General features: G+C 55.9%; 1 protein-coding gene across 1 annotated transcript in view; it reads right to left on the reverse strand.

Moving 5' to 3' along the window:
- The window catches only part of TRABD2B (TraB domain containing 2B), a 220,156-nt gene that overhangs the window by 30,932 nt on the left and 162,878 nt on the right, over window positions 1–26,346 (reverse strand). The window contains exons 3-4 of the mRNA XM_058552351.1: window positions 8,118–8,264; window positions 882–1,056 (exon numbers count right to left, since the gene is read on the reverse strand). Coding sequence (XP_058408334.1) covers window positions 882–1,056; window positions 8,118–8,264 — 322 coding nt within the window. The remainder of the gene's footprint in view (window positions 1–881; window positions 1,057–8,117; window positions 8,265–26,346) is intronic.

Here is a 26,346-nt window from a genome sequence, read left to right on the forward strand (position 1 = left end):
CAAAGCTGACTAATAAAGGAGGCAAATACAATTCTTGGTCCCAACGAGGACATGGCTGTCACCAGCAGAGGCAGCCACAGAGAAAGAAAGAAAGAGTGAGGGAGAAGTGAGAGAGAGAGAGGAGAAGGAACAGGGAGAGAGACGCTGAGCACCCCTGCACCCGGACATCTGGACTTCCGTTTGCACCAAGTGGCCAGAGCCCCCAGAAGAAGCATCAAATTTGTGGTCCACATCGCGATGATAAAAGTTGTATTAATTGTCGTGACGATGACGGTAGCTGCTATTTTGAGTTCCTACTATGTGGCAGGTTATTTAAATGTTATCATTAATCTTTGCACTATTCTACAAGGTAGGTCTTTTCAATTCATCAGATAGTTATGGCTAACATTGCCCATTCATGGAAGAGGGACGTGAGCCTTTGAGAAGTTACCATGCCGAGGTCATGCAGCCTGGAACGGGCTGGGCTGGGATCTGGAGCCAGGACTGCGGGATGCCGGAGCCTGCCTTTTCCCCATCGGGAAAGCCACATGACCCTTACAGTCTTGGCCCTGGCTCTGCTGGGTGGGCACAAGGCTGAGCTGGGTAGTGGGAGCTGGCTTCATTTCTGGACTCGCGATATGGCTCCTGAGGCATGAAGGGGCCACAGAAGTTCTCCTGGTTTTGGCAGGGGTCACTCCCCTTGCCCACGGGCACTGTCATGAAAGAATCCTTGACCAGAAGCAGGAGAACTACCCCAGCTCTGCTGAGGGCTGTGGGGCTTTTCCTGCTCCATTCTGGGCCTCAACTTTCCCCTGTAGGAAGCAGAGGTCAGGAGAAGGTCTAGCCAATCTCCCAGCCCTTAAGGATTCTGCAAATGATCCCTTCCCCACTGTGGCCCAAACCTGCTCCGAAGGCGAAGAAGCAGATCTTGTCTTCGTTCTCCTGCAGAAGCGCCATGACCCTCTTCCCCATCCGCTCATTCCTCTTGTAGATGAGCTCCTGGCGGAAGTAGCTGTCGATCTCCTGGGCCGTCACCTGCTCGTGTGGTGGGAGGGTGGTGTTGATAAAGTTGGGCAGCTGTAAAGGCAAGACAGAGGCTGCCTTCAGTTCTTTCTGGAGCAAGGTGGCTTCAAATAAGCACATGGCCCAGTACGGGGCCGGACAACTCACCGTCATTAGTCCCTCCAGTGGGCTGGATGTTTTGTATACGTTTTTCATCAATTCCAAAACCCTCGAGATGAGTGCTGTTATTCCAGCTTTACAAATGAAGAGGGAAAGAATGGAAAGATCCAGAGACAGGTGCAGCGTCACACTGCTGGCAAAGTGGCAGAGCCAGGCGGAGGGCCCCCGACTGCCGCACCCCCACATGCACCACTCCTGTCTCTGTCGTATTGCAGCTCAGCTTCCAGACATGGGGGTCCTGTGGTGGCGGACAACGCTCACCTCGTCCCTGCTCTCACGCCAGCGCCGACGTGTGTAAGGAATTCGGTCCAGCGAGCAGATGTGGAGGGTCAGCTGAGCTGCCTGGTGTAGCAGAAAGGCCATGGGCAGGGGACCATGTTGACTTGGGGTTTAGGCCCTGCTCTGATACTGTGTGACCTTGGCCAAGTCACTTAACTTTTCCGAGTCCTAGTTTGCTCATTTGTAAGATCGGGCTGACAATACTGTGAGGTATCGTCTGAGATGATGGGTGCTGTCACGGGCTGTACTCAGCCTACTATCCTAAAGAGTGAGAGGAGGGGTCCTAACCTTTGGTTTTCCCAGTGTATGAGCCCTGGTTGGCTACGTTCTGTTGCCACCACTACATCCCCATCCCCAGCTCCACCACTTCCCAGGACATAACCCACACGCCTTCATCTCTTCTGAAAAGCTTCAACTCTAGGACCACGGCTTCCTCCCATAGTGATGGCTTGTTCAACAACCTGGTGTGGAACTGTCCAGACTTCCCAGCTCTGGGCCCACTGCCATCCTCAGCCATGTGGCCTGGGGCCAGCATCACTGACACACTCTCGAACCAGGCAGAGAGCTCCCTGAGTTCAGGGTCAGGGCCTTTGTCACTCCTGGGCCCCCAAGGCCTGGCACAAAGCAGGTGCCCAGGAAAGGCTTCTGGAAGCTTGAGCATAAGCTTGTGCTGTCTTTCCTCACCACATTGCCTCCCTCTGTATTCTTCTGTTCCCAACATGTTGTCTTTCCAACACAGATGACGGGTCCAGCACCGTGGCCTCCAACATGTGTGTGGGGCCTGAGGGGAAGCCACGGCCACAGAGGATTCTGATGCAGAGTCAGAACATGCCCTCTCTGTCCCCACAACCTGTCAATGTCATTCCAACCTCCAAGTTCCTGCTCACAGGATGTCCTCCACCTGGTGTTCCCGCTCCTGTTTCTCTGTCTTCACCAACCCAGGCACAAAGCACAGGACATGAGGCCAAGTAGACTGATGAGATGGATAGATAGAGCCTCTGGCATGAGGGGACCAATTTCCCGCAGCTTTTAGCCCCCACGGGTCATGCAGCCCAGCCACATGGCTTCCAGAGCTACTGATGAGTTGTCAACACTCATTCTGAGGAAAATGGAGGCTGAACCCTGAGGGACACGGGGGAGGCCAGGACACCCGCCACTGCTGTCTGCTGACCAAGGACCAGTGCGTTCCCCAGAGGGAGGGGGAGGGGCTTCTCTGCCAGAAAGGGCAGATTCGCTGTTCTTGGATGAACAAGAGAATGATGTGACTGGTGTACCCTAAACTTGTGCAGTGTACAACCTGCGTAGCTGTATGCAGCAGCCATGCCAGTGTCCAACAGGGCCAGCAGAGTTGGTGCCCGGGGACTGTTTGGCAAATGAATAAATGCAGGAATGGAGTTCTTACTCCCTCCCCAACCGTGGAAAGGATGATCGGCAGCCCTGACAAAACAGGCCACAAGACAGGACTTGATGCATCTGTAGGAAAACCTGCAGGCTTCTGAGTGAGGGAGGAGCACAAGGGAGCCTGGGACTCAGAAGGGTTATTTCTGGAAACACAACCCTCACAGGCTTCTCTCCACTGTTTTGGTATGGAAGAGAATGTGGGACAATGTTGTACCAACAAATAAATATTTGTCAATCAGTGAACGTGCGGATGAATGAAGGAGCTGGGAGGCGGCAGAGGTATGCTGGTTATGGCCGTGAGCCCCGCAGTCAGGCAGCCAGGACAGCTGGAATCCCTCTTTTGCCACTTATCAGCTGGAGGTCTCTATAACTAGCAAGTTACTTGGCCTCTAACAGACTCGGTTTCCAAATTGGTGACACGGGGGTAATACATGTTGTGGCAGGAATTAAACAAGATCAGTTTCGGACAGGTCTTGGCTCAGTGCGTGGCACAAAGGAAGTCCTGACTGACTTTTGTTTCTTTCTTTCTTTTTCTTTTTTTTGTGAGGAAGATCAGCCCTGAGCTAACATCCATGCTAATCCTCCTCTTTTTGCTGAGGAAGACCGGCTCTGAGCTAACATCTATTGCCAATCCTCCTCCTTTTTTCCCCCAAAGCCCCAGTAGATAGTTGTATGTCATAGTTGCACATCCTTCTAGTTGCTGTATGTGGGACGTGGCCTCAGCATGGCTGGACAAGCAGTGCGTCGGTGCGCGCCCGGGATCTGAACCCGGGCCACCAGTAGTGGGGCGCGCTCACTTAACCACTAAGCCACGGGGCTGGCCCAGTCCTGACTGACCTTTAAACAACCAGCCTGGGGGATGCAGCTGGCTCGTCGCCTTTCCCCTATGGTGGCAGAGGCTACAGTAAAGGGTGGCTTTGGGCAGGGCGTAGAGACAGAGATGACAAAGAGATGGCCTTCAGAACCATCAGAGAGCCAAGAAGGCAACATTCTGCATCCCTTCCCTTCTGCCAAGGGTCCAGGCGGAGGCCTTCTCCCTGGACCTGTGGATGTGTCCAGCCCTCCCTCCTCCGCTCCATGCCCATGAGTGTGCGTTTGTGGAAAGATGAATCTCCATTCATTCCTTAGGGAGCTAAAAAAAATTAACAAAGACAAGAACCAGAAAATTCAATGTCAAAGCCACAAAGAAGTTGGACTAGATGCTCGGTTCCCTGGGCTGCCCAGCAGCTGGCTGACATTCTCTGCATGCTTCATGCTGATGGGCCCTGGTTCCGTGCCAAGGATGGGGCCTGGGTTTGGGCCTGGGCTGGGAGGGAAGCAAATTAATGATGTCATTAGACTTGTCAGGAGCCTTAAATCTCCTGCAACAAGTGTAAGTGCAAGATGCACTGTAACATTTTAAAGAGGACACGTCAGGTCCCCAGGGCCCTAGAGTGATGGGTCTGAGATGGGATGATGAGAAGATGGGCTGAGCAAAGCTGGAGTGGGGCTGTGGGGGATGACTTCAGTGTAGGCACCCAACCAGGACTGGGTCAGGACTGGCAGTCAAGTGCTCAGGTCTGCTGACGTCACCGACCTCCGTGTCTCCATCCCTTCTCTTTACCCCACCCATCAAACAGACTCCTTCTGAGAACTTCCATAGCCCTGTGTCCAGCCAGGGTGCCAGAGAGCACCCGCAGACTGGGTGTGCTGCCCTAGATGGGCTCACAGCCCAGTGGGGGAGCCAGAACACTGTGGGATCCATGCTTTGAGAGGGCGTCGAGGGATGTGGGAGCCCGGAGGAGGCACTTAATAGGGTGACCGTGTGTCTTGGTTTGTCCAGGACAGGCGAGGTTTGTGGCTGGGTAGACTGCTCCATGCCTGTTAATTATTCTGACTTAATTATATTTGAACTCTCACTCTCAAAAGTGTCTGGGTACGGACAATAAGGATGGCTACATTACACCTAACTCAGGCTGGGGGCTCAGACAAGGCTTCCCAGGGGAGGGGCCTTTGGATCACCCTGTCGATTTAGGGGCAAGGACAGTGCAAGAGACCTGGGAGCTGCGGGAGGTTGGGCCTAGGCGTTTCTGAAGGTGGGATGGTGGAGTGGGGAGGCAGGGCAGACCACGGGTGAGGTGTCCCCGGCCCCTGCTCCTCAACGTTCTCATCCTGGGCCCCTGTCCCGCCCAGGCCTCCACAGGCTGCTTCATCTTTCTCTGCACTGCAGCCACAGGCGTCTTTCTGAACACATCACTGTCTGGCTTGAACACTCCAGGGCTTTCTCACCCCCCATGAAGTGCCCTCTGCTCTGCAAATCGTTCCTCGGGACCTCCCACTTTCCCACACCCCCACCAGGCAGCTTGCTCTGCCTGCCAGCCCCTCCCTTCCTCCCCACCTGGTGGGCTCCACTCTCAAGCCAGCTGCAATACCACCTTCTCCCCCAAGCCTTCCAATTGTACTCCTCCAGCCCTTGTGTCCTCGGCCCCCCGTAGACCTAGAGGCCTCCAGTTGCAGACGCAGCCCCATGTCACCTGGACCCCTTCTCCATCAGCAAGTGGGCACTGGATTTAGCCTGGTTCCCCTGACACTAGGCTTTTCTGTGTCTGGAGGCAGGGCTGTCCCCCCTGCCCCATCCCTTGAGGGCTAGACTCTGCCTGTGCCCCCCTGGGTGCAGCCTGGGTTGCTGTTCTAATCTGGGGGGAAAAACTCACTCACTGCCCCACCTCACGTACAGGCACGGCCAGGAGAGCCCCCATGCAGTTCACCTGCCAGAGACAAATCAGTGGTTCTGAACACAGGCTCACAGGAAATCTGAGCTGGCCATGCCCTGAGGTCACCCCATTCCTCCCTCTCTCAGCTTCTGTCAGCACAGCCTGGCCAGGGCCCTGTCCTGCACAGCCCTCCCTCCAGCCCAGCCACATCACGGCCAGGCCATCCCAAGTGGTGACCAGGTCCTCCTCTGCCACAGAGCCCACCAGCCTCTCTCCCAGCGGATGGCGCAGGGTAGGGCTCTGTCGCAAGGCGGATCCCAGGAGAACGCCTATGAGGCTCGAGCTGTCAGCCCCACCCCCACCCCAGGAGTCCGAGCTCAGAATCCTGAGCAGCAGGGTCTCCAGCTCCTGCCTCCGGCAGCAGGGTCTCCAGCTCCTGCCTCTTGCACTCTCCACACTGCACCCAGCACAGCACTCACCTGAGTGGGCTCACATGACAGTGGCTCCCTGCCTGAGGCTCGCTCTGTGCCCTGAGCTGGGCACCTGGACACAGAGATGAGCAACACACCCTCATCCTCGCTCACGGTCTAGTGGGGTATGGGGGCACACAGAGCATCGGGGCAGGTCCCTGGCTAGGCCTCCAGCCCCAACTCACCCCTCCTCCTGCTTTCTCTAGCCTCGGGCTAGTTCGCTCGCAGTTTCCTCTGCTGGAACATTCTTCCTCCTCTTATCTATGACCAGTTCAGGTTCTTCTCTGACCTCTCATCTTGCAGGAATATCTCCTTCTCTTCCCAGCCCCAGCCCCTCCCCCAGGCCCATCTAAATTCCTGCTCCCGCCACAGGCTCCAATTGCACCCTCTCCTCCCTGCACAGCAAGGGTCACGCTTTGGCACAACTGGTTGTGGAATCTGCCCGTCTCTCCTCTGAGACTGTCAGCCCCAGAGGGGCAGCCCTCTCTGGGTTGACCCCCAATATCCGTTTTCAAAGCAGTGTGCCTGTCATTTATAAATTATTTTGTTCATTCGTTCAGCAAATATTTACTGAGCCTTGCTCTGTGCCAGGCACAGATCTAGCCAGTTGGGATGTATTGGCGAATGAAACAGATGAATAAAACTTCCAATGGGGGCCGGCCCCGTGGCTTAGCGGTTGGGTGCTCGCGCTCCACTGCTGGCGGCCCGGGTTCGGATCCCGGGCGCGCACTGACGCACTGCTCCTCCGGCCATGCTGGGGCCGCGTCCCATATGCAGCAACTGGAAGGGGGTGCAGCTATGACATACAACTATCTACTGGGGCTTTGGGGGAAAAATAAATAAAATTATTAAAAAAAAAAAAAAAAACTTCCAGTGGGGAAGGACAGACAGTAACTAACCACTCATCAATGAATCAAGATATGCAAGCTTGTGAGAAGACGATAAAGGTCGTGGGGAAAAGTGGAGCGTGACAAAGGGGAGAGAGTGCGGCGGTGGGCTCGGGCTGCGAATCTAGATCGGGCAGCGGGGCCGCCTCACTGAGACAATGGTATTTGACTGAAGTCTTCAGGGCGGAGAGGGGGCAGCCGTGGTGATACCCGGGGAAGGGCGTTCCTGGCAGAGGTAACGGCCAGTACAAAGGAGCAGCGTGCCAGGTGGGCTCCAGGATCAGCGAGGCCTGATCAACTGGAGTGGCGAGTGTGAGGGGAGGGCAGAAGGATGTGTGTGTCGGGTGGGACAAAGGGCCACACAGGCCATTGTAGAGATGCTGGCTTTTCCCCTGAAAAAAATGAGGAGCCGCTGTAGTGTCCCGGGCAGGGAAGTGGCCTGTTTGGACGAATTCATCTGCTTCTGGAGTGAACGGATATTTAGGCTCCATGACACAGAAGCACAGGGCCCAGAGGAGCCAGGGGAATACCAGACTCCATCCAGGGCATCAGGGAGGGTTTCTCCAAGGAGGTGACACTTGACCAGGGCCACGTGGGAGGAGAGCAGGAGGGAGCAGCCTGGACAAAGGCACAGCGGAAGGAAGAGCAAGCTGTAGGTGACACAAGGTCTGCGCAGTGGGACACCCGGGCTGTGACAAGGCCAGCGGAGGGCAGGACGTGAGGGCCTCGAATGCTGGACCAAGTATCTTGGAATTGACCCTGAGGGCGATGGGGAGGCCTGGTGAAGCTGCGCTCTGCTCCTCGGGGTCCCCCTCGCTGTCTGCCCAGCAGGGGCCTTTCCTCCAGGGCTGGAATCACGGTGAAATGCCCTGGGCTGCACTCAAGCCCGAGCTCCCAGCATGGTGGGCTTCTGCCTCCCTGTTCTTTCAGGCTAAGCTTCTAGGGTCGAGGCCCCCACACCACACGCACCAGGCTCAAGTGCTGCTCTTGATAACTCAACAACTAATAAGTGGTACGGCCTTGGGCAAGTCTCTTCTCCTCTCTGAGCCTCAGTCTCCCCATCTGTAAAATGGGATACCAGTAGCTCCTGCTCACCATGGCTGGAGAGACGATTGCCTGCGCCTGGCACACAGCAGGTGTCTAATAAATGCCAGGCGGGTTCCTATGGGCCTGGCCTTCAGAACTGGTGACCCAGAGCCTGTGTGGGCTGGAGGAGGGAGCCTCACCTGGGACGTGTCATGGTTGAAGATGACGGCGTTGAGGTCCCCGCAGTTGTAGTGCTTGATGAGGTCCTCCGTGGTGTAGGGCGCCTGCAGGCTCCCGGCCCGCACGCTCTCGTGCTGCAGCAGGGTCTGGTTCAGGGCAAACAGCACCTGGGGGAGGAAAGAGACAGGAATAAGGGCTGTGCCTGGGGACCTGGGGGAGGTCCCTGATACCTCCGGGACCACGCTCCTGCCTCTGGACTGGGGGCACCAGGCCCTGAGACAGAGAAGTTGTGTGGGGCCCGCACCAGCTCCTTACTCACTGGCCCCTGAACACGCTCAGCCTGCTCTCATCTCCAGCAACTGCCCACAGCTCCCTGCTCCTTCTCTGGGTATCAGCATCTCATCTAATAATGTGGCAAAACCAGAACCCTCGTTGTGTCTAGGTTTTGGGATGATGGGTGAGTTTTTCTTTTGACTCCTTTCTTTTCCTGTGCTTAGAAAAGTTCTAGAATGAGCACAGACTCCTTCTGTAATCAACAGCAGCCCCAGACAAATCAACAAAACAAGTAGAAAGCCCACTGCGATGTCAAGGCCCAACCCAAGTGCCACCTGCTCCAGAAGCCGTCCCCACACCAGGAAAGGCCCTGGGAGCTGGGCCGTCTGCGTCAGATCATGCTGGCACTCAGCATGTTTCCTCTAGCTCCTCTGTGCTCTGGGCCACCATGCCGGGCCTGGGGACACAGCTGTGCCCCTGCCGACCTGCCAGGCATCAGGGTCACTGGGAGTGCTGTACAAAACATCAGACGCCCAGGCCTCACCCCCAGAATTGGAATCTCTGAGGTGAGCCCAGGATCTGTATTTTTTTTTTCCTGAGGAAGATTGGCTCTGTGCTAACATCTGTGCCCCTCTTCCTCTATTTTGTATGTAGGTCGCTACCACAGCATGGCTTGATGAGTGGTGTAGGTCCATGCCCAGGATCTGAACCCGCGAACCTGGGCCACCGAAGCAGAGCATGCAAACTTAACTACTCCGCCACCGGGCCAGCCCTCCAGGATCTGTGTTTTTGACAGGCTCCCCAAGAACTTTACAGTCCGATTGCTTCTGGCATTTGAGGACCAGGGCTCTAATGAACACGGCCTGCCCGAGGTGCAAGGGCCCTGAGAGATGGTCCAAAATGTCCCATTTTAGAAGGAGAAACTGAGGCCCATGAGGGGAAGGGACTTGCTCAATTCTGCACAGCTGGGACTGCCGCCAGCTTCATGTGACTGTTTCCCAGACTCCCTTGGCCAACAAAAGGGAAGCACCTGACCATTATTTGAGTTATTTAGCAGAGATATAGGGGAAAACTTGTTGCAATTCTTGTGCAAAACGTCAGGAGGAGTTCAGGCCACCTGTCCCTCCTGTTTCCCCATCAGTCCTTAGGCCCTGCTCATCCTGTCTGCACACAGTCTTGGACGGCAGCCCCCAGCCTCTTGGTCCGCACCAATTCAGGCCCAGCATCTCTTGCTGGGTCCACTGCAACAGTCCCTCCCATCCTCTCCCTGCAGACCCCCTCCCCTTCCACTTATTCCATATTCTTTTGCCACAGTCATTTTTTTTTCCTCCCCAAAGCCCCAGTACCTAGTTGTCTATTCTAGTTGTAAGTCCTTCCAGTTCTTCTATGTGAGCCGCTGCCACAGCATGGCTACTGACAGACGAGTGGGATTCCACGCTGGGATGGAACTGGGGCTGCTGAAGCGGAGCACACCAAACTGCAACCGCTAGGCCATCAGGGCTGGCTCCACAGTCGTTTTTTAAAAGCACAAATCTGATGGTCTCTCTCTCTCTCCTTTTTGCTCAAAACTTTCATGGGTCCCTCCTGTCCCCAGGATAAAGGCCTAGCTCTTCAGTGGAGCCTGCAACGCAGTGACCTGGACCTTGCTGTCAATGACCTTGTTTCCTACCCAGCCTTTGTGTCTCCAAATGCTCAACTATTCAGCAATCTTCTGTCTCTGCGCCTCGTATGTGCTGTTCCCCGTGCGTGGAAAACCTTCCGCCTCCGTTCTCCACTTTTGAATTCAGATTTGGCCTTCCATGCTCTGCTCAGATGTCTCCTCCATGGAATTTCTCTGATTGCCTGGGGTCTGGGTGAGGCCCCTCTCCAGGCCTCCCATGGTCTGTGGCAGATTGATACAGTAATGGCCCAAATCTTTGCCCCCCCATATTCATGCCCTCGGCCACAGAACTCTATAGCTCCCTCCCATTCTGACTCCGAACTTGCTTTATAGCCCAGGGGATGTTAGTAACTATTACAAACAAGGCCTGAAAAGCACCTGGGTGCATCGGCTGCCCCTTGCACCTCCACTGTCACCCGGAGAGCAGCCCAGGCCAGCCTACTGGAGGATGAGAGACACATAGGGCAGAACCGAATTGCTTCAGTTGTCCCCCCAAGGCCATCCCAGACCAGCCAACAGGGAGCTGCCTCCCAGACACGCAAGTGAGCCCAGCCAAGCTGAGCAGAGCCTACCCACAACTGGGCCCCGACACCCGAGCAAATGCTCACGGCTGTTGCTACACAGCACAGTTGCGGTGACAGATAAGTGACCCACGATGCTTCCCTCCACCATGGCGGGAACATTACATTATACCTGCTGTTTAGCTACCTGTCTCTGCCATTAGACTATGAGCTTCTTGAAGACAGGAACTGCATCTTATTCATTTCTGTACTTGTAGCACTCAGCATGGGCCTGGTAAGGAGAGGGTGTCACCCCATCCTTTCCTTGGCACTGTGACACCTGCAGTGGTCACTCCATCATTCATGGCTGCTCGTCAAGCCCTTCAGGCTAGCCCCTGGGACTTTGGCACTCAGCTGCATTTGGAGCACGCTGCCACCACGTGGCAGAAGTTCCCACCAGTGAGTGACATCAGCCATGGGTTTAGGAACACATCGTCGGAAGAGAAAAGCTCACGGACCAGGCACACAAAGTCTGCCCAAAATAGTATCATGGGCAACCGGGCCAAGCTCGTGCTTGTGGGAGCTCCTCCGCCCATGCCCTCCCGCTTCTGTCCCTGGCCGGGCAGGGGAGCTGCACTGTGCTGGGATGTGGCAGCCCAGGCTGCTCCCCGTAACGTAATGAGCTGCCTGGAGATGAGGTCAGATCCCACCACCCCACCTCCGGGCATTCTCCAGGCTCTGGCCGCCGCCCCTGAAATCGGATCTGCAGCCACCTGGTGCAGGGTGTTGATGCAGCATGGTGGCTGGGGATGGATCACAGGAGGCAGTGGCCCTGTTGCCGTGGACATTGCTAAGGCAACAGGCATTTCCTCCTACACGGCACATGCCTTGGATGAAACCGTCCGTGTCGAGCTGGACTGCTCTCCTCCCCTGGGGAGCTGGGATGCACAGGCTTCCTGTGACCGCACCCTGTGGCTGCGCACATCTGCCTTGCTGCCTCTCGGGCCAGGCATCACCTGGCTTGTAGAGAGGTCATTGGCTCAGGCACCTAGAAGACCCGCCTGGAGAAGAAACGGCTCCCCTGACCTTCCTACACACACGGAGTCACTTCCGCAGTCACACGGCTCTCGTGGAGCTGGGAGCTGTCTGGTGACGGAAGCACAGCACAATCTGCAGGGTGCTGAGAACAGTCCTGGCATGTAGAACGTGCTGGATAAAAGCTTGTTAAATAAAACTTGGCGGAAAATAGTTAGACTTGAACCTTCCCAGTTGGAGCTGAAATGGCCCCTAGAGGTCATCTGGTCCAGTGGTTTTTCAAATCTTTTTTTTTTAGCCATGGAATCTCTTTTTGTTGTTATTGTTTTCCAGAGGAACCTTACTTGGAACTCAAAATGTGGAGCAGATAAAAATGGAAACTTCCCTGATTGATGTAAGGGGGGTAGGCTGGAGCCTGAAGTCCTGTCGGCTCAATGCCTGCCTGCTGCAGGGTCTCCCAAGGTTTCTCTGGGGAACCCATGGGTGCCCTGGAGCTCAGTTTGAGAACCGCTGATCTCATCCTATGCCTTCTTCATATAGAAGAGGAGAGCAGACAGGGGCCTAGAGCAGGCAGGATGGGGCTCGCCCAAGGCCACACAGTGAGCTGGGGCCAAGTAGGCTCAAACCTGTCTCCCGCACCCCCCACCCCACCCCCCCGGCCGCAAGACCCTTTACAGTGCCCTGGATCACGTCTGAGCAGGATTCCTGGATGCCCACTGGCACGGTCCACGTTCATCCCACACATCTTGCCATACCCCTTTTCTTTCTTGTGAAATAGCCAGGGGGTATTTATTATTAGCATGTTACAGCTAGAAGACTGAGGCCAGATCACTCCAGAGGCATCCCCAGCACGGCCAGAGTGTTGTGGGGCGGGGACTGAAACCCGAGCCTGCCATCCTGGACTCCCCCCAGCCCCGGGCAGCGTTTGGTGCCTTGCACAGACCCCCGTGCTTCCTTTGGTCTTGGCATTTAGCCCCCTGAAGGGTCCATTCCTGTTCCCTGCCTGTCTGGACCGAGAGCTTGGCGAGGGCCGGGAGCCTGCCTCTCTGTTCACCGTTGACCAGCAGACACTCAGGAAGTGCTTCAGAAGGAAGCAGGCTGCCCTGACCCCGTGCCCCTTCCCCTACGCCTCCCACCTCGTGCCTTCTGTCCTCTGCTCTTTGAGAAGTGGTCCTCGTCCAGTCATCACAGGGATCACTATGTTTATTGAGTGCTTACTGTGTCAGCAACCTTCTAGGCTCAGATGAATTCATTTAATTTCTACAGCAACTCTGAGCTAAGTCTAGCATTAGCTCCATTTAATAGATTAAGAAAAACACACAAGTGCAGCAAAGAGACAGTAAGTGACTCTCCGAAGGTGACGCAGGTGGAGATGGGTGGGACATGCCCTTGGACCCCGGCTGTCCAGCCCTGGGACCCGCTCTCTTAGTTCACCACTGCCCATGGGGGCCTCTCTCTGCTCTCCCTGAAGAGAGCTAGCGGGGCTGGTGTCCCTACTCACAGATGGGAAAACAAAGAAGCAGAGGTGAGGGACGGGCCCAAGGCCACATGGCTTGTAAAGGACAGAAGCTGGGGCTTGACATTACGTCTGTCTCCAGACCAGGTTTCCATGACCAGGGCTTCAAAGTAATATGTGCTCCTTCACCAGCATTCTTAGTGCTTCCAACAGACATAGGGAAGCTACATTCATTTATTCATTTAACAAACACTGATCTTCTGTTGATTCTCTGCAGGGATCTGGGGCTGGTGGGTTAACTGGGCTTGGTTTCCACTTATGTGGAGCTCACTTCAGAGACAGATTTGCCAACCAGCCATGACAGGAGAGGGTGATAAGTGGGACTCTGAGGCCCTGGGCAGAGGCACGGAAGAAGTGTCTTGCCCTGACTTCTGCCTCCCTCTTATTCCCCCCAAATTCCCAAGCCTGGCGCTGCTCACAGACTCCCGGGCCTCCACCCCTTCCGCTCCCGGCCATTTTAGAATAACAAACCCTCCTCGCCGTAGCCTCGGTGGCCTGCTCTAGGATAATGTTTGTGATAAGGCTTTGACATGGAATAACAAACACTGGGTGAAGCCCAGAGCCACTCGCCCCCCTGGACGGCCGTGCGCGGAGGCCCAGCCACCAAGAGCCCCTGAGCATCGCGGCAGCCCCCGTCGCCAGCGCTTGCCCACGGGAGCTGGCCCGCGGCGTCTGCTGAGTGTAGGCCCGGGATTTAAACACATCTTCAAACCTGGCCTAGGACGGTGTGAGGCAGGCGCCAGGAGGGTGGGGACAGGTTTATTGTTCCAGATTAGTCTGGTAAACAGTCCTGAACGGGCTGGAGCAGCGAACACTGAGGCCTGTGTTCACTCGCTGGCCAACGTCCACGTGAGGGGGCAGCAGGACCCTCTCTGCCGGGAAGGAGTGTGGGCCCCGGGCTCCCCAGGCAGGCCTGGCTCTCAGGCGGGGGCTCTGAGGTGGGCGATGAGCACCCCGCAGACACCCCGGGCCACAGGGAAACCACAGCAAAGTTCCGGACCCACGCAGCAGTGCTCACTGGGCACCTGCCACGTGCCAGGCACCGTTCCAGGTGCTGGGGACGTAGTCAGGGACGAAACAGACCCCGAACCTGCTCTCATGGAGCTTACCTGTGGGGGGACAGAATAAACAAAATGATTGCTAAAATACTAACATGTACCATGTGAGAGACACAACAGTGGTTCCATTGAACCGGAAGCAAAGACTGCCCCCGGCCACGATGGGCTCCTCGTGCCTCCGAATCAACAGGCAAAGAAGGGCAGAAGTTCCCGTGCTGGCTGGGTGACCCGGCCCGACTTTCAAGGGGAAACTGGACTGCGACTCCAGGTGGAGGTGAGCACAAGCACGTCCGCAGCACAAGACATCCCTGAGGGCGGGCGTCTCGGCCTCGCCGCGCCCTGCCGCTAACAAACGTCAACGCAAAACTACAACCACCAACCCGGGCGGGACTGACGGTCCAGACCCCTCAGGAGGAGAAGTCTGGGTCACTCGCCAGGTCAAGAACCACGACCAGCTGAGGCGCTTGCAAAAGAGAAAAGGAACACGGGAGTAGAAATAGAAGGAGGTCGTTACAAATACCAGCTACGGCCACGTGAGCAGTTACAGAAACAAGCACTCTAGATGTCAGGAGTATTTCTTCCTTATTTTGTTAAGAATGCGTGTGTGCACGCGCGTGTGTGTGTGTGTATAAAATCTTTGTTTTCTTCTCTCTTCTGTTCCTTTTCTTCTCTCTCATCACGTGACACAGACATACTGACTTTATACCATAGTACTTAAGTGTTGCTCACTTTACCTCATGGTACTGAAGTCATGCTACGTGGAGGAGAAGAGTAAACATCACCCAGGAGTTTGCATCCTCTCCTGGGGAGGGCGTGAGTGCCTTCTGGTTGTATGCAGGATCGCTGTATCACATCAGGCGAAGTAGGACCCTGTTACTGTCTTTATTCGGAGATTAAGTATGGTTTAAGGAGATGCGTGTGGTGCCAGGTTGACAAGGGGTGGACTTGTGATAGTTAATTGTGTGTGTCAACTTGGCTAGGTCACAGTACCCAGATATTTGGTCAGACACTATTCTAGATGTTTCTGTGATGATATTTTTCAGTAAGATTAATATTTAAATCAGTAGACTTTGAGTAAAGCAGATTATGCTCCACAATAACTGGATGAGGGTGGGTCTCATCCAACAAACTGAAGGACTTAATAGAAAAAGACCAGTCTCCCTCTGTGCAGGGCACTCTGCCAGCAGACTGCCTGCCTTTGCACTTGAGCTGCAGCATCGACTCCTCTTCCCTGGGTCTCCAGCCTGCCCTGTGTGTATGTATCTGCACATGCTATTGGTTCTGTTTCTCAGGAGAACTCTGACAGACACTGTATGTGTTACAGAGAAAATGAAGAAGGAACGGGGGCAGGGAGGGTTGACGGAAGGGGAAACAGTAGGTGCAAAGGCCCTGTGCACAGGCGAGGAGGAGCAGAGGCCCGGGTGGCTGGAGCTGAGTAAACAAGCAGGAGAGTGATGGGAGATGAGGTCAGAGTTGATTAGGATGCCAGGTCCCATGGGCCACTGTAAGGATGCTGAGAAACCACCTCACACCATAATCCTTCCAGGGAGGGGACTGTTATTCTCACATGACAAACGAGGAAACTGAGGCCTTGAGGATGGTAAAGTCACTTGCACAAAAGCTCACACTGAAGAACTGGAGCTAAGATTCAAACTGAGGTCCAGCTGACAAGCCCTGGGTTCTTCCAGATATCCCCGGGCCCGACTCACCAAGCCGCCTCCCCCCAGCCATTGGTAGGAAGGACAGACGTAAACAGACAAGTAGGGGCCAGTATGCGAAGCTCAAATTCTGGGCGGTCAGCTGAGTGGAGAAGAGGTGCTAGAACCTTCACCATGGGCCTGGGCAGAGCTGACCTGTGAGGAAGGAAAGAGGTCACCCCCGCCCAGGTGACCCGCCTGGAGCATGGCCTCCCGGCGCTGCTCTCTCCTTGCCCCGGCCAGAAGGCTCCTCATCTGGATCCTCACTGGAGCCAGGCTCGTCCTCGCAGCCTCAGGACCCTCCCTTGCTCCCCCTCTGCCTGCGACCCTTTCCACCCACCAGTTCACGGTCCTTGTCACACGGCAGCAGAGGCTCCTTCCTCAGGAGGACATCCCTGGGCCGTGGACCGGGCAGGTCCCCTGCTTAGAGTTCCCAAAGCACTGGACACCCCCTGGAGCACTGCCCTCCCCCTGTAGCATTATTGTTTAATGCTTGGCCCTCCTGCTCATTGGTGATGCTCCGGGCGCAGGCAAGCCATCTGGCTTGGTCGTGACTGTTTGCCCAGCAGAGCGCACAGTGCCTGACACTTAAAGAGTAGATGCTTCAGAAAAACTTACAGAATGAATGAATGAATGAATGAATAAATGAAAAGCTGAGTGAGTCACTCATCCCAGGACCCCCATCCCTAGCAGCTCCCAGGTGGCACCCAGTACCCCCCAGAGCACAGATCTGGGAGTGCTGAGCCTCCTGGACCCTGGGCCCAGCAGTGTGTCACAGCCCTGGGTCAGGGTGCAGGGTGGCTCTGCCGTGCAGGAAGGCTTCTCTGCGGGGGGACATTTCCTCAAAGCTTAGAGCCCGCCACGCTCTGGCTGAGGTTTATTTATTTATTCTCCTCGCCCTATTGATAGCACCAAAGCAGTGCCAGCTACTTCCCTGCTTCCTGCTCAGGAGTCTGAGCCCCGGGCCTCCGGCACAGAATCCCGTCTCTAGACACCGGGCTGCTGAGCAGTAGGCATCCAGATAAGCACGTGGTTTCCTGGAGCCGGAGACCGGCTCTGAGCTGGAGGTAGGACCAGGGATCTACTCACCGTCCACATCTCCACTCTGAAGTCCTGGGCAAGTCATTTTCCTTCCCTGGGCCTTGCTTTACCCACCCGTGAAAAGGACCAATTTACACGCTCCTTGAACAAATATTTACTGAGCACTTATGTACCAGATGCTGTTCCAGGCCCTGGAGGTGCAGCAGAAACACAACAGATGAAGATCTCTGCCCTAATAGAGCTTTCATTCCAGTAGGAGGAAGCTGACAATAAACAAAACAACTAGTAAAATATCTATGCTAGAGAGTGATAGTTGCTAAGGAGAAAATAAAGCAGGGAGTGTAGGAAGTGTAAGTGTGTGTGTGTGTGTTGGGTTTGACATTTTAGGTGAGATGTCCAGGAAAGGCACAATGACAAGTGAAATTTGAGAAGACATCTGAAGAAGAGGAGGGAGGTGGTCATGTGGATATCTGAGAGAAGAGTGTTCTGGGGGGAGGGAACAGCAAGTGCAAAGGTCTTGAGGCAGAAGCAGGCCTGATGGGTGTGAGGAGCAGGAAGAAGGCCAGGGAAGCTGTGAGGACTGATTGAGGGGGAACCAGCAGATGAGATCTGTCCAACAGAAAACAGGTGGTGCATTGCCAGTGAAGTGAGTTCCAATGAAGTGAGTTCAACTGAAAGGGTTACTGCAGAACACTGAATGACGGGAACATTCACAAAGGTGTGGGCAGGCGATGGTGGAGGACTGGGGGGGAGCAGCAGTGGGAAGCTTTCCTGCCCCTAAGCCTTAATGGGAAAGGGAGGTGGTCAGGGACCTGAAAGGCCAGAGCCACAGCCGTGGGAGGGGAGCACAGCTACTGTGGCCTGGGAGGAGGAGGTGGCTGGGGGCAAGAAATATCCCAGCTTCCTCCCCCTCCTGCCCGTCCGTCTCCTGCCAGTGCTTCCCATTGAAGTCAGGATAAGGGAGGCCAGGTGATGTCGCGTTAGCTCAGGGCTCGGAGCAGGGAGCATGGAGGGTCCATCTGGAGAGGCAAAGGGGGATTTCCAGGACACAGTCAGAGGCACGGTGGAGTGGGCAGTAGGGAGCACATCCGTAGGGCCCGTGGGCCTCGAAGGCCTCGGGCTTCTCCCTGAGTGGGCTGGGAAGTCCCGGAGAGTCCGAGCAGAGGAGAGCTGCGGTAGCTGTGTTGATATGGAATCCGGGAAGGCGAGAGGAGCAAGGAGATCAGAGCGAAGGTGAAGGCAGCTGGGTCTTCCTCCTAAACGGGGAGGATTGGGCACGCTCCTCCCTTCTCCTCACCAGACCCCATCCCAAACCCTAGCCACAACCCAGAGAACCATGGGCGTGGCCTCCCACACAGACCGTCCCTGGTCTGTGGACGCCCGCCGCTTGGACTCCGGTGGTGCCGGCCGCCTCCTCCCTCTGCCCTGCAGCGTGGGTTCGCGGGGCCCTCCACGCTTTCCCGGGCGGGCAGCGGAGGCTGACTCACTCTAGCTGTCTTTCCTTCTCTTCTCTGAACGCCTAGTTTCTCCACCCAAAGACCACCCTTAAAGATCCCAGCGTTCCTCTTCCGTCCTTCAAGTCATGCCAGGAAATGCTCATAAATCCGGAGCCACCCACATGAGGACATTAGCATTCTGCTGGGTAGGGAGGCTGAGAGCCAGGCTGGGCCTGGGTGGGAGGGACAGGCCCAGAGGCTTGGGGTCTCCAGGAAAGGGGTTTATGTGGGGTCTGCTCTGTCGGAGGGCAAAGGGGTCCCTTGGTTTTCAGTTTTAGGCACAGATAAGCCCGAAGGAGGCTGGAGACCCAGATTCTGGTGGTGCAGGCTCTGACCCAGACCCGTTGTGGGAGCCACTCTATGGGTCACAGGGTCCCCCTCTGAAACAGGAGGATGTGGGAGTACCTCTCAGCTCTGGAAGTCATGTGCTATGAGCCCAACATTTTAGGAGAGTGACATCCCCTTCTCTCATGATTTAAACAGTTTGTGGTCCAGGTACTTTGCATACGGGAGCTCATTTATTCTTCATAACAGCCCTGTGAGGCCGACATTATTGACCCCATTTTACAGACAGGGAAACCAAGGCTCAGAGAAGTAAGTGACATCCCATGCTCCCCCAGTGTTGGGGCTACGTGGCCCAGCACCTCAGCTCTGCCCAGGCTTAATGCACGGAGCCCTCCCTGCCCCTGGTCGACAATCTGCTATGGATCTTTTTTTTGCTCCCGGGTAACCCCCTCCGATCTCCTAAACTGAATACACACTGCGCATGGAGAACAAAGAACAAAATATATGAGTCATGTAGGCTGACCTACTCTCACTTCTAAAGCTTTGAGGAACTTTCAGGTGGCGGAGGAGATGGATGAGAAACAGGTAACTATAAAAGCAGCGATAAGTTAATGATGAAGGGAAAAAACAGGGGCCTTTGGGGCCTCAGAGGGTTTGCGCCCCAGCCTGGGAGTCAGTGAAGGAATCAGGCTCTAGCCGGGCTGTGCAGCATGAGGTGGGTAGAGAGGGAACTGTGTTCAAGGCAGAGGGGCACAGAAGCACATGGCGTGTTTGCAGATGTGTCAGGAGTTAGGCCCGGAGGGATCCAGTGGTGAAGGGACTTGAATCTCAGGGCGCAGGGTCTGCGCTCTACCAGCGGTGTATGCGGCCCTCCTCTGCCTGATCTTCAGACGGTGGGCTAGTCACCCATGGAGGCTGAAATGGATCCACAGACGAGCAGACTGAGAACTACGGAGGGACAACGGTCTACACGGCAGGCAAGCAGTTGGCGGTGGCCGTGGTTACCACCATCATCATTATTATTATGACGTGGCCGCATCCATTGGTTGGAAACATGTAGTTTTTATTTTTCCTGCTGTCTCAGACCTGCCTGCTGACACAGCTGCCTAGACTTCAAAAGCAAGTCTCCATTTTCATTAGCAAAATCAGTATGAAATTCCTAGAGGGCTTGTCTAATTCTTTCTGGTCTGACCACACAGCAATTACCAATTTGCAGGGAGGAGGGGGAGTCCCACAGGCCCTCCAGCAGCGTGGAGACCTCCGCTCTGTCTCGGTTCGGAGCAGCGGCCAGAGAGGATGGGACGGGAGCAGGCACCTCCAGGTGGCCCAGGGTGGGCAGTGAGGGGCTGCCTCTGTGAGCTGTCAGTGCTGAGTGCCATCGTTTGTCTGCTGAGCCACAGGCTACCAAGTGTTTCAGAGATGAACCGCGCACAGCAGCAGGAAGGGCAGGGCTCCGACCCACACTCAAAGCTGGGTCCTGCTACACACAGGCTGGCTGAAGTTCCCGTTCTGGCTCTTTCGGTGACGTGCTGCTGTGAGAATGTGGGCCAGGCCCTTCTCCTCTCTGGCCCTCAGTTCACCCATCTGCCAAGGAGGGAGAAGAAAATTTGTCCTCCCTGCCTAGTGAGCTCGCATTCTAAAACCCTTGTCTAGGGGCCGGCCCGGTGGCGCAAGCGGTTAAGTGCGCGCGCTCCGCTGCGGCGGCCCGGGGTTCGCTGGTTCGGATCCCGGGCGCGCACCGACGCACTGCTTGGTAAGTCATGCTGTGGCGGCGTCCCATATAAAGTGGAGGAAGATAGGCACAGATGTTAGCCCAGGGCCGTCTTCCTCAGCAAAAAAAGAGGAGAATTGGCGGATGTTAGCTCAGGGCTGATCTCCTCACAAAAAAAAATAAATAAATAAAAAAATAAAAAATAAAACCCTTGTCTAGCATTACTGTCCTGCCTTAGGCTGTTTTAAAAAACTTCTGTCCCCTAAGCAGCAGAGGGTGGCTCTCAGAAGGGGCAGGAGCCAGCGCGTGGACTGGATTCTCATTCACTCCTCAGTGTTCAGTACAGATTAGTGTCAGGCCCTGTGCCGGGGCCATGGAACCAAATCAGCACCATTTCCATCCTCAAGCAGCTCGAGGTGGGGGGTGAGGTGGAACAAGGGAGGAGGTACCCCAGGAAGACTCGCGACAAGACGGTAACCTCATTTGTGAAAGCCGGGCACAGGGACGGACAGGGTGCTGTGGGCACGCAGCAGTAGGGGGACTCGTCCCGCGTGGGGGACCACATGCAGGATTCAGAGGAGGCGACTCCACAGTGATACCTCGTGGGAGCACGCGTTTGTCACGCAGAGGAGAAAGAAAAGGAATTTCAGGCAGCGTCAATGCCCATGCAAGGGCTGGGAGAAGCGGGCAAGTTCAGGGACATGTCGATGATTCCCACCGGCTGGAGTGCAGTGGGCGGCTGGTGCAGGGCAGGGGCTGTGACCGGAGCAGGGAGCAGAGGCGGGACGGGAGCTCAGACGCTGTCTGAGGAGCACAGGCAGCCACTGAAGTGATGAGGCAGGCAACTCCCAGTTAGGCTTTCGATTCAGAAGCTGCCCTCTGGCTGCTGTGTGGAGAAAGGACCAGCGGAGCACATTCTGCAGGCAGGAGATGGGCTCAGCCCTCTGTGCCAGGAGAGGCGACGAGGCCCCCCCTGGCCCGGGGGCTTTCGGATGCAGGGAGGAAGTGAGGGCAGGCTAGAGTTCCAAATCCTGCCAGGCCTGGATGTTCTAGAACCCCCCAACTCAGGGCTCTGAGTCTCTCCCCTTGCCCACCACTGCCCCCTCTCCCCTGCCCCGAATTTTGGGGCTGGGCCCTCACTCTCTCCTCCTCCACTTCAGGAAGCCTCGAGCCTCGCTTGAGGAAGCAGCTGGACGGAGGAAGAGCAGGTCCAAAATGGCACGAAGGAAAGAAGAGTGTGTGGGCCTGGCGTGGGACCCGTGGCCTTGGCAGCCCAGGGGATGGACACTTGCTAGAGTACATCAAAGGAGACAGCTGCGGAGAACTTGGCCTCACAGACAAAAGTAAAATGCAGGCCCAACTTCTCCCGCCTTTTGCCTGTGTAAAGTCACAGGAGACACTTCCTGGCAGCAGGATGGGAGAGTTAGAAACTTTGACTTTGCCAAGAGAACGTCAGGCAAGGGAGGGTCCTTAGATCCTGTGTGGGGCTCCACATTGTATAGGGAGGACACTGAGGCCCAGAGAGGGCAGGAAGGTGTCCAAGGCCACACAGCAAGTTGGGGGATGCAGAGTAAGGCAGGAATGAGGCATCCATCCGCTTTACTTGGGCAGCTCGGGTCTCCTATGCCCCCTTATCCCTTCCTTCCCGCTACCACAGAAAGGGGAAATGTTTTTAGACCCGAGGCAAAAGAATGTGAAACTGAAATCTGAGCCTTGAGTTTTGGGAAAAGAATACAGAGAAGTCAGACCCATTCTGGATGAGCGAAGATCTGCTTACACTGCAGACGGGAAGTACTCAGGGCTGTCCAAGGCCTCCTTCTGGGCAGGTCTGACCTGGGAGGGCAGGCCGAGTGCGAGCCAATGGGGACAGAGAGGGTCCCCAAAAGTGCTGGTTAGAGGGCCAACCTGCTTTCAGGACCCACCACGGGCAAAGCGAGGAGTGCGCCGGCCGCAGCTCCCCGCCTGCAGCCCTCTCATGGGGCCCAGGCCATGCTGGCGTCCCACTGCCCTGCCTGGACCTGCCACCAGGGCCCTGCCAGGCCAGCGGCAGGGGTCCTTGCCAGCCCCACTGTGCACACCCACACGTCCATCCTGGCCTGCCTGGAAGCTCACCTCCTCTAGGAAGGCCTCCCTCAGCTGCAGTCCGTGACGTCTCCTCCCTCTGTGAGCTTCTGCAGTCGGGGAGGGCAGCAGCAGGCCAGGGTTTCTTTCTGCCCTGGGGTGTCTGCGGCTCTAAGTGGCCCAGAAGGTTGTGAAAGAGTGTGTGTGCACACGTGTGTGCAAGAGAGAGATGGAGATGGAGATGGATAAATGACAGACAGATGATTGACTGATTCGGGACAGGAGTGTGGACTGCTCTGTGTGCTGTCCGGGCCAGGAAGAGGCCTGACCACAGACTCACACTCACCTGTGTAACAGACGTCCCCTTGAGGCCAGGCGCTGTGCAGGAGTCCTGGGGAGACCGAGATTAATGTGACTGAGTTCCCCCTTCGTGACATCAAGGGGCCCCATTGACCATTCTCCATGGTCCCGTCTTAGACTGGCCCATTGAGGCTCTCCATGACCTGGCCCCCACCATGTCTGTGTCTTCAACCTCATCCCCCCGACTCTCTCCCTTTTACTTCTATTTCTACTTGCTGTTGGAGGGCACTGCACAGGGTGAGCTCAGGCCCTGAGGCCCAGCGTCCAGGCTGTGTCTTGTACCCTGAGCATCCCTGACCTGATGCAGGGCCCACTGGTTCTGGTTTTAACAGGGAAAGGAGATGCTGTGTGTGGGTGTGCTCTTTAAAAGACATAAATGAGACCATGCACTCCCAGGTTTAACTTCTTCATGGCTCTGCTCTCCTCTAGGAATAACAACTGACTTCTTCAACAATTGGCCTCTCAGCTCTGCTTGGCGGGGCCCTGCCTGCCTCCTCAGATCCATCTAGCTCCCTGCCCTCCTTGCCCTGTGTTTTCAATTTGCTGCCTTTACAGGTTTTTTTTTTCTTTTTTTTTGAATGTGCTATTTCTTTCCCACTTCAGGGCCTTTGCATGTGCTGGTCGTTCTGCCAGGTATGCCGTTCCCATCACTCTTCCCTTTTGCCTCATTAACTCCTACTCATATTTCAGATAGTCGTTCAAGCGTTGCCTCCTGAAAACTCCTTCTCTGATCCCCCAGATCAGCTCAGGGGCCCCCGTTCAAAGCTCTCCCACACCCTGTGCTCTTTCTTCAGATGGCTCAATAGGTCTGTCCTTCATATTTTCATGTCTGTAATCATTTGTTTAGTGTCTGCTTATCCTAAGAATAACTACCATTGATTGATCATTTGTTCTGTGCCAGACACTGTACAAAGCTCCTTACAAATATTATTTCATTTAAGCCCCCAACAACCCTGTGAAGTAGTTAGCATTTTAATCCCATTTTACAGATGAGGCAAAGGAGGCACAGAGTAGCTAAATGACTTGCCTGAGATCACACAACAAGTAGGCGGTGGATGCATCTGGCCATTTTAGCCATGTGCCAAACAGGCTTCCGTCCACTGCTGTGCAGGCATGACGAGGGTGGGACTCAGCCTCACATCCCTTGTACCTATTCGGGACCTGCCTCTCGCAGCCACCCACTAAAGGGAGGAAGGAAGGAGAGGCTGGGGTGCCAGCTGTTAGAAAGACACTCTTAGGCAGCCAGCTCTCCAGGAGCAGCCTCCAGAGGCCACGCCTTCCCTGCCCCCTGGCTCCTGAATCAGGGAGAGTTAGAGTTCAAAACCAGTAAGTGTGCTTTTTCCACAGAGGATGGAAGGAGCCTGAGGGAAACAGGTGTGGAGCCAGAGCCTCGGAATTAGGAGGGGCCTCAGAAATCGAGCAGTCCGGGCCTTCTCAGCTGCGGGATTTCTTTTCAAAGTCCGCTCCACGCCAGGTGCCTGCCACCTCTCCTTGGGGGACATGCCGCAGTACGGGGAGAGGGGCTGTTGGTGTGGTGGCAGCGAGCTCATCTCCTGCCCGCAGGCTGGTGCCATCAGAGGGCACAGGGGTGGGCAGCAGAGAGGACCTTCCTTACACAGTCCTGCTGTCTGCCTCCTGGAAGCTCCGCCTCCCGCTGAAGGAGCCGACCTGCTTCTGAGACCGGCATCTGCTCTGGAGACGAGGGCCCAGTCCCTTCCCAGCACACGAAGGGGCCCCTCGCTGCCCTCCCCTTGGCTGTGCCCAGGCCGGAGTAGCCCGCAGCCTGCCCTGGGGGCCCGGGCCCAGGAGCAGGCCTGGGAGGTCAGCAAGCCTGGGAGGCTCCCTCCAGCTCCCCGGCCCCCCTTTGAAGGGGATCAGGTTCCCCCACAAACATAATTGAACGAAAATATGAGAGAGAAAAGGTCTTTGTTCTCCCATTTACAGCGTCAGAAAATATGTAACAAATTAGCCGTTTATGAGGTAAGAGAACGGGGCTGTGCGCCGGGCCAGGAGGCAGGGCCGCCGCACAAGGGGGCCTTTCAGCGCGCCAAGCGCGGGGGGCGGCAGGGCCGGGCAAGGATGGGCCCTGCCCCGGGCCTGCCCGCCTGCCTGCAAGTGGGGCCTGGCACCGGCAGGACGGACGGAGGCCCCAGCTGACCCCCTGGCTTGGCCTGGGTGAAGCTCAGGAAATGGAAACATGGCGCCACCCAGGCCAAGATGAGTACAGCTCGTGGAAGGGCCAGGCGGCCGGCGAGTGGGAGTGGGGACCGCAGGTCTGGCCTCTGGCTGGTTCCCCAGAGTGACCCTAGTGAACTCCTCTCCTGTGGACCAGCCTTTCCACCTCTAACAGGAAGGCGCTGTCCGAGGCTCTCAGGGCACAGAGTCTGACTGCAGAAAGGCCTCATGGCGTCTCCGCTGATCCCGCGGAAACTGGGGAGTGGGGAGGTGGTTCCTGGCATCGCCCAGGACTTTTCTCTCAAATACCTTAGATTTTTCTTCCAGGGCTTGATCAAAAATTCCAGCTGACGCATCAAATGAGGATGTCATTAAGGACAAGGGGAGGGGCGTCTGTGGACTGTGAGGGGGTGGTTGCTGAGCAGGAAGCAGCCCCCCGCAGGGAGAGGGCAGAGCACCGTCTCCTCAGCCTGATCTTGGCCTGTATTTGCTACACCAGCGTGTCCAGAACAGAAAGGGGGTGGGCTGAGAGCATTCTGAAAGAGATTCTTCAGGCTATCTGGCTTGGTGGTTCTCGGAGTGGGGACTTGACATCCCTGACTTGACCTGCTGTAGTTATGACGCCCTATGACCTCGAGAGTTGACAAGCCCATCACTTGCATTCTACGGCTCTGACATCTCACTGTTTGGAGTTTCTGATTCCGTGGTTACGCCATGTTATTTCTAGGGCCTGCCCTTCCTGTCGTTTGTGCTGCCTCAGGGCTAGGCACATGGCTGGCCAGTAAAGGGCCGGCAGGCGTGGAGGGCCGGATCCTCCCCTACTGCAAGCCCCGGTGTGGGACTCTCCCCGAGTCACAGTGTCTGTGCTTAAGCCGGCCTGCACTTTGCTCTCCTGTCACACAGGGGCAGGAGGCTCCCAGGCCTTTGACAGCACACGCTGGTGAGATCACGGGCCGTGCCAGTCTAGAGTAAGGAATCCTCGCGAAAAGCTGGGTGCTGGGCTTCAGCATGAATATCCCAAGTGTTTCGTCTGCAGTCACAAACACATCGCTTTCCTGGATCTGATTTTATTTATTTTGATTGGATCTTAACAGTTCTTTACAAGGCTGAAACTGAAGCCGCCTGGGGTCCCCGGGAGACTTGCTAAAACTTCAACTGCACCCAGTTTAGCGGAGCAACTTGAAAGTCAATCAGCGGTGAGGGACAATTTGCCTCATTATTTCCAGCCCTGGAATTTGGCAGCAGAAGGAATGCTGGGCCTGGTGTGGACGCGGCGCTGTGCAATGAACACAGCAGGGTCTGTCGCCCCCGGGTATGTCTGTGCAGGGTCTGGGGCTGGATACGCTGATAGTCCCTCTGAGGGTGGGTGGTACGCGAAAGG

Source organism: Diceros bicornis, chromosome 13 (assembly GCF_020826845.1).
Source record: "Diceros bicornis minor isolate mBicDic1 chromosome 13, mDicBic1.mat.cur, whole genome shotgun sequence".
NCBI lineage: Eukaryota > Metazoa > Chordata > Mammalia > Perissodactyla > Rhinocerotidae > Diceros > Diceros bicornis.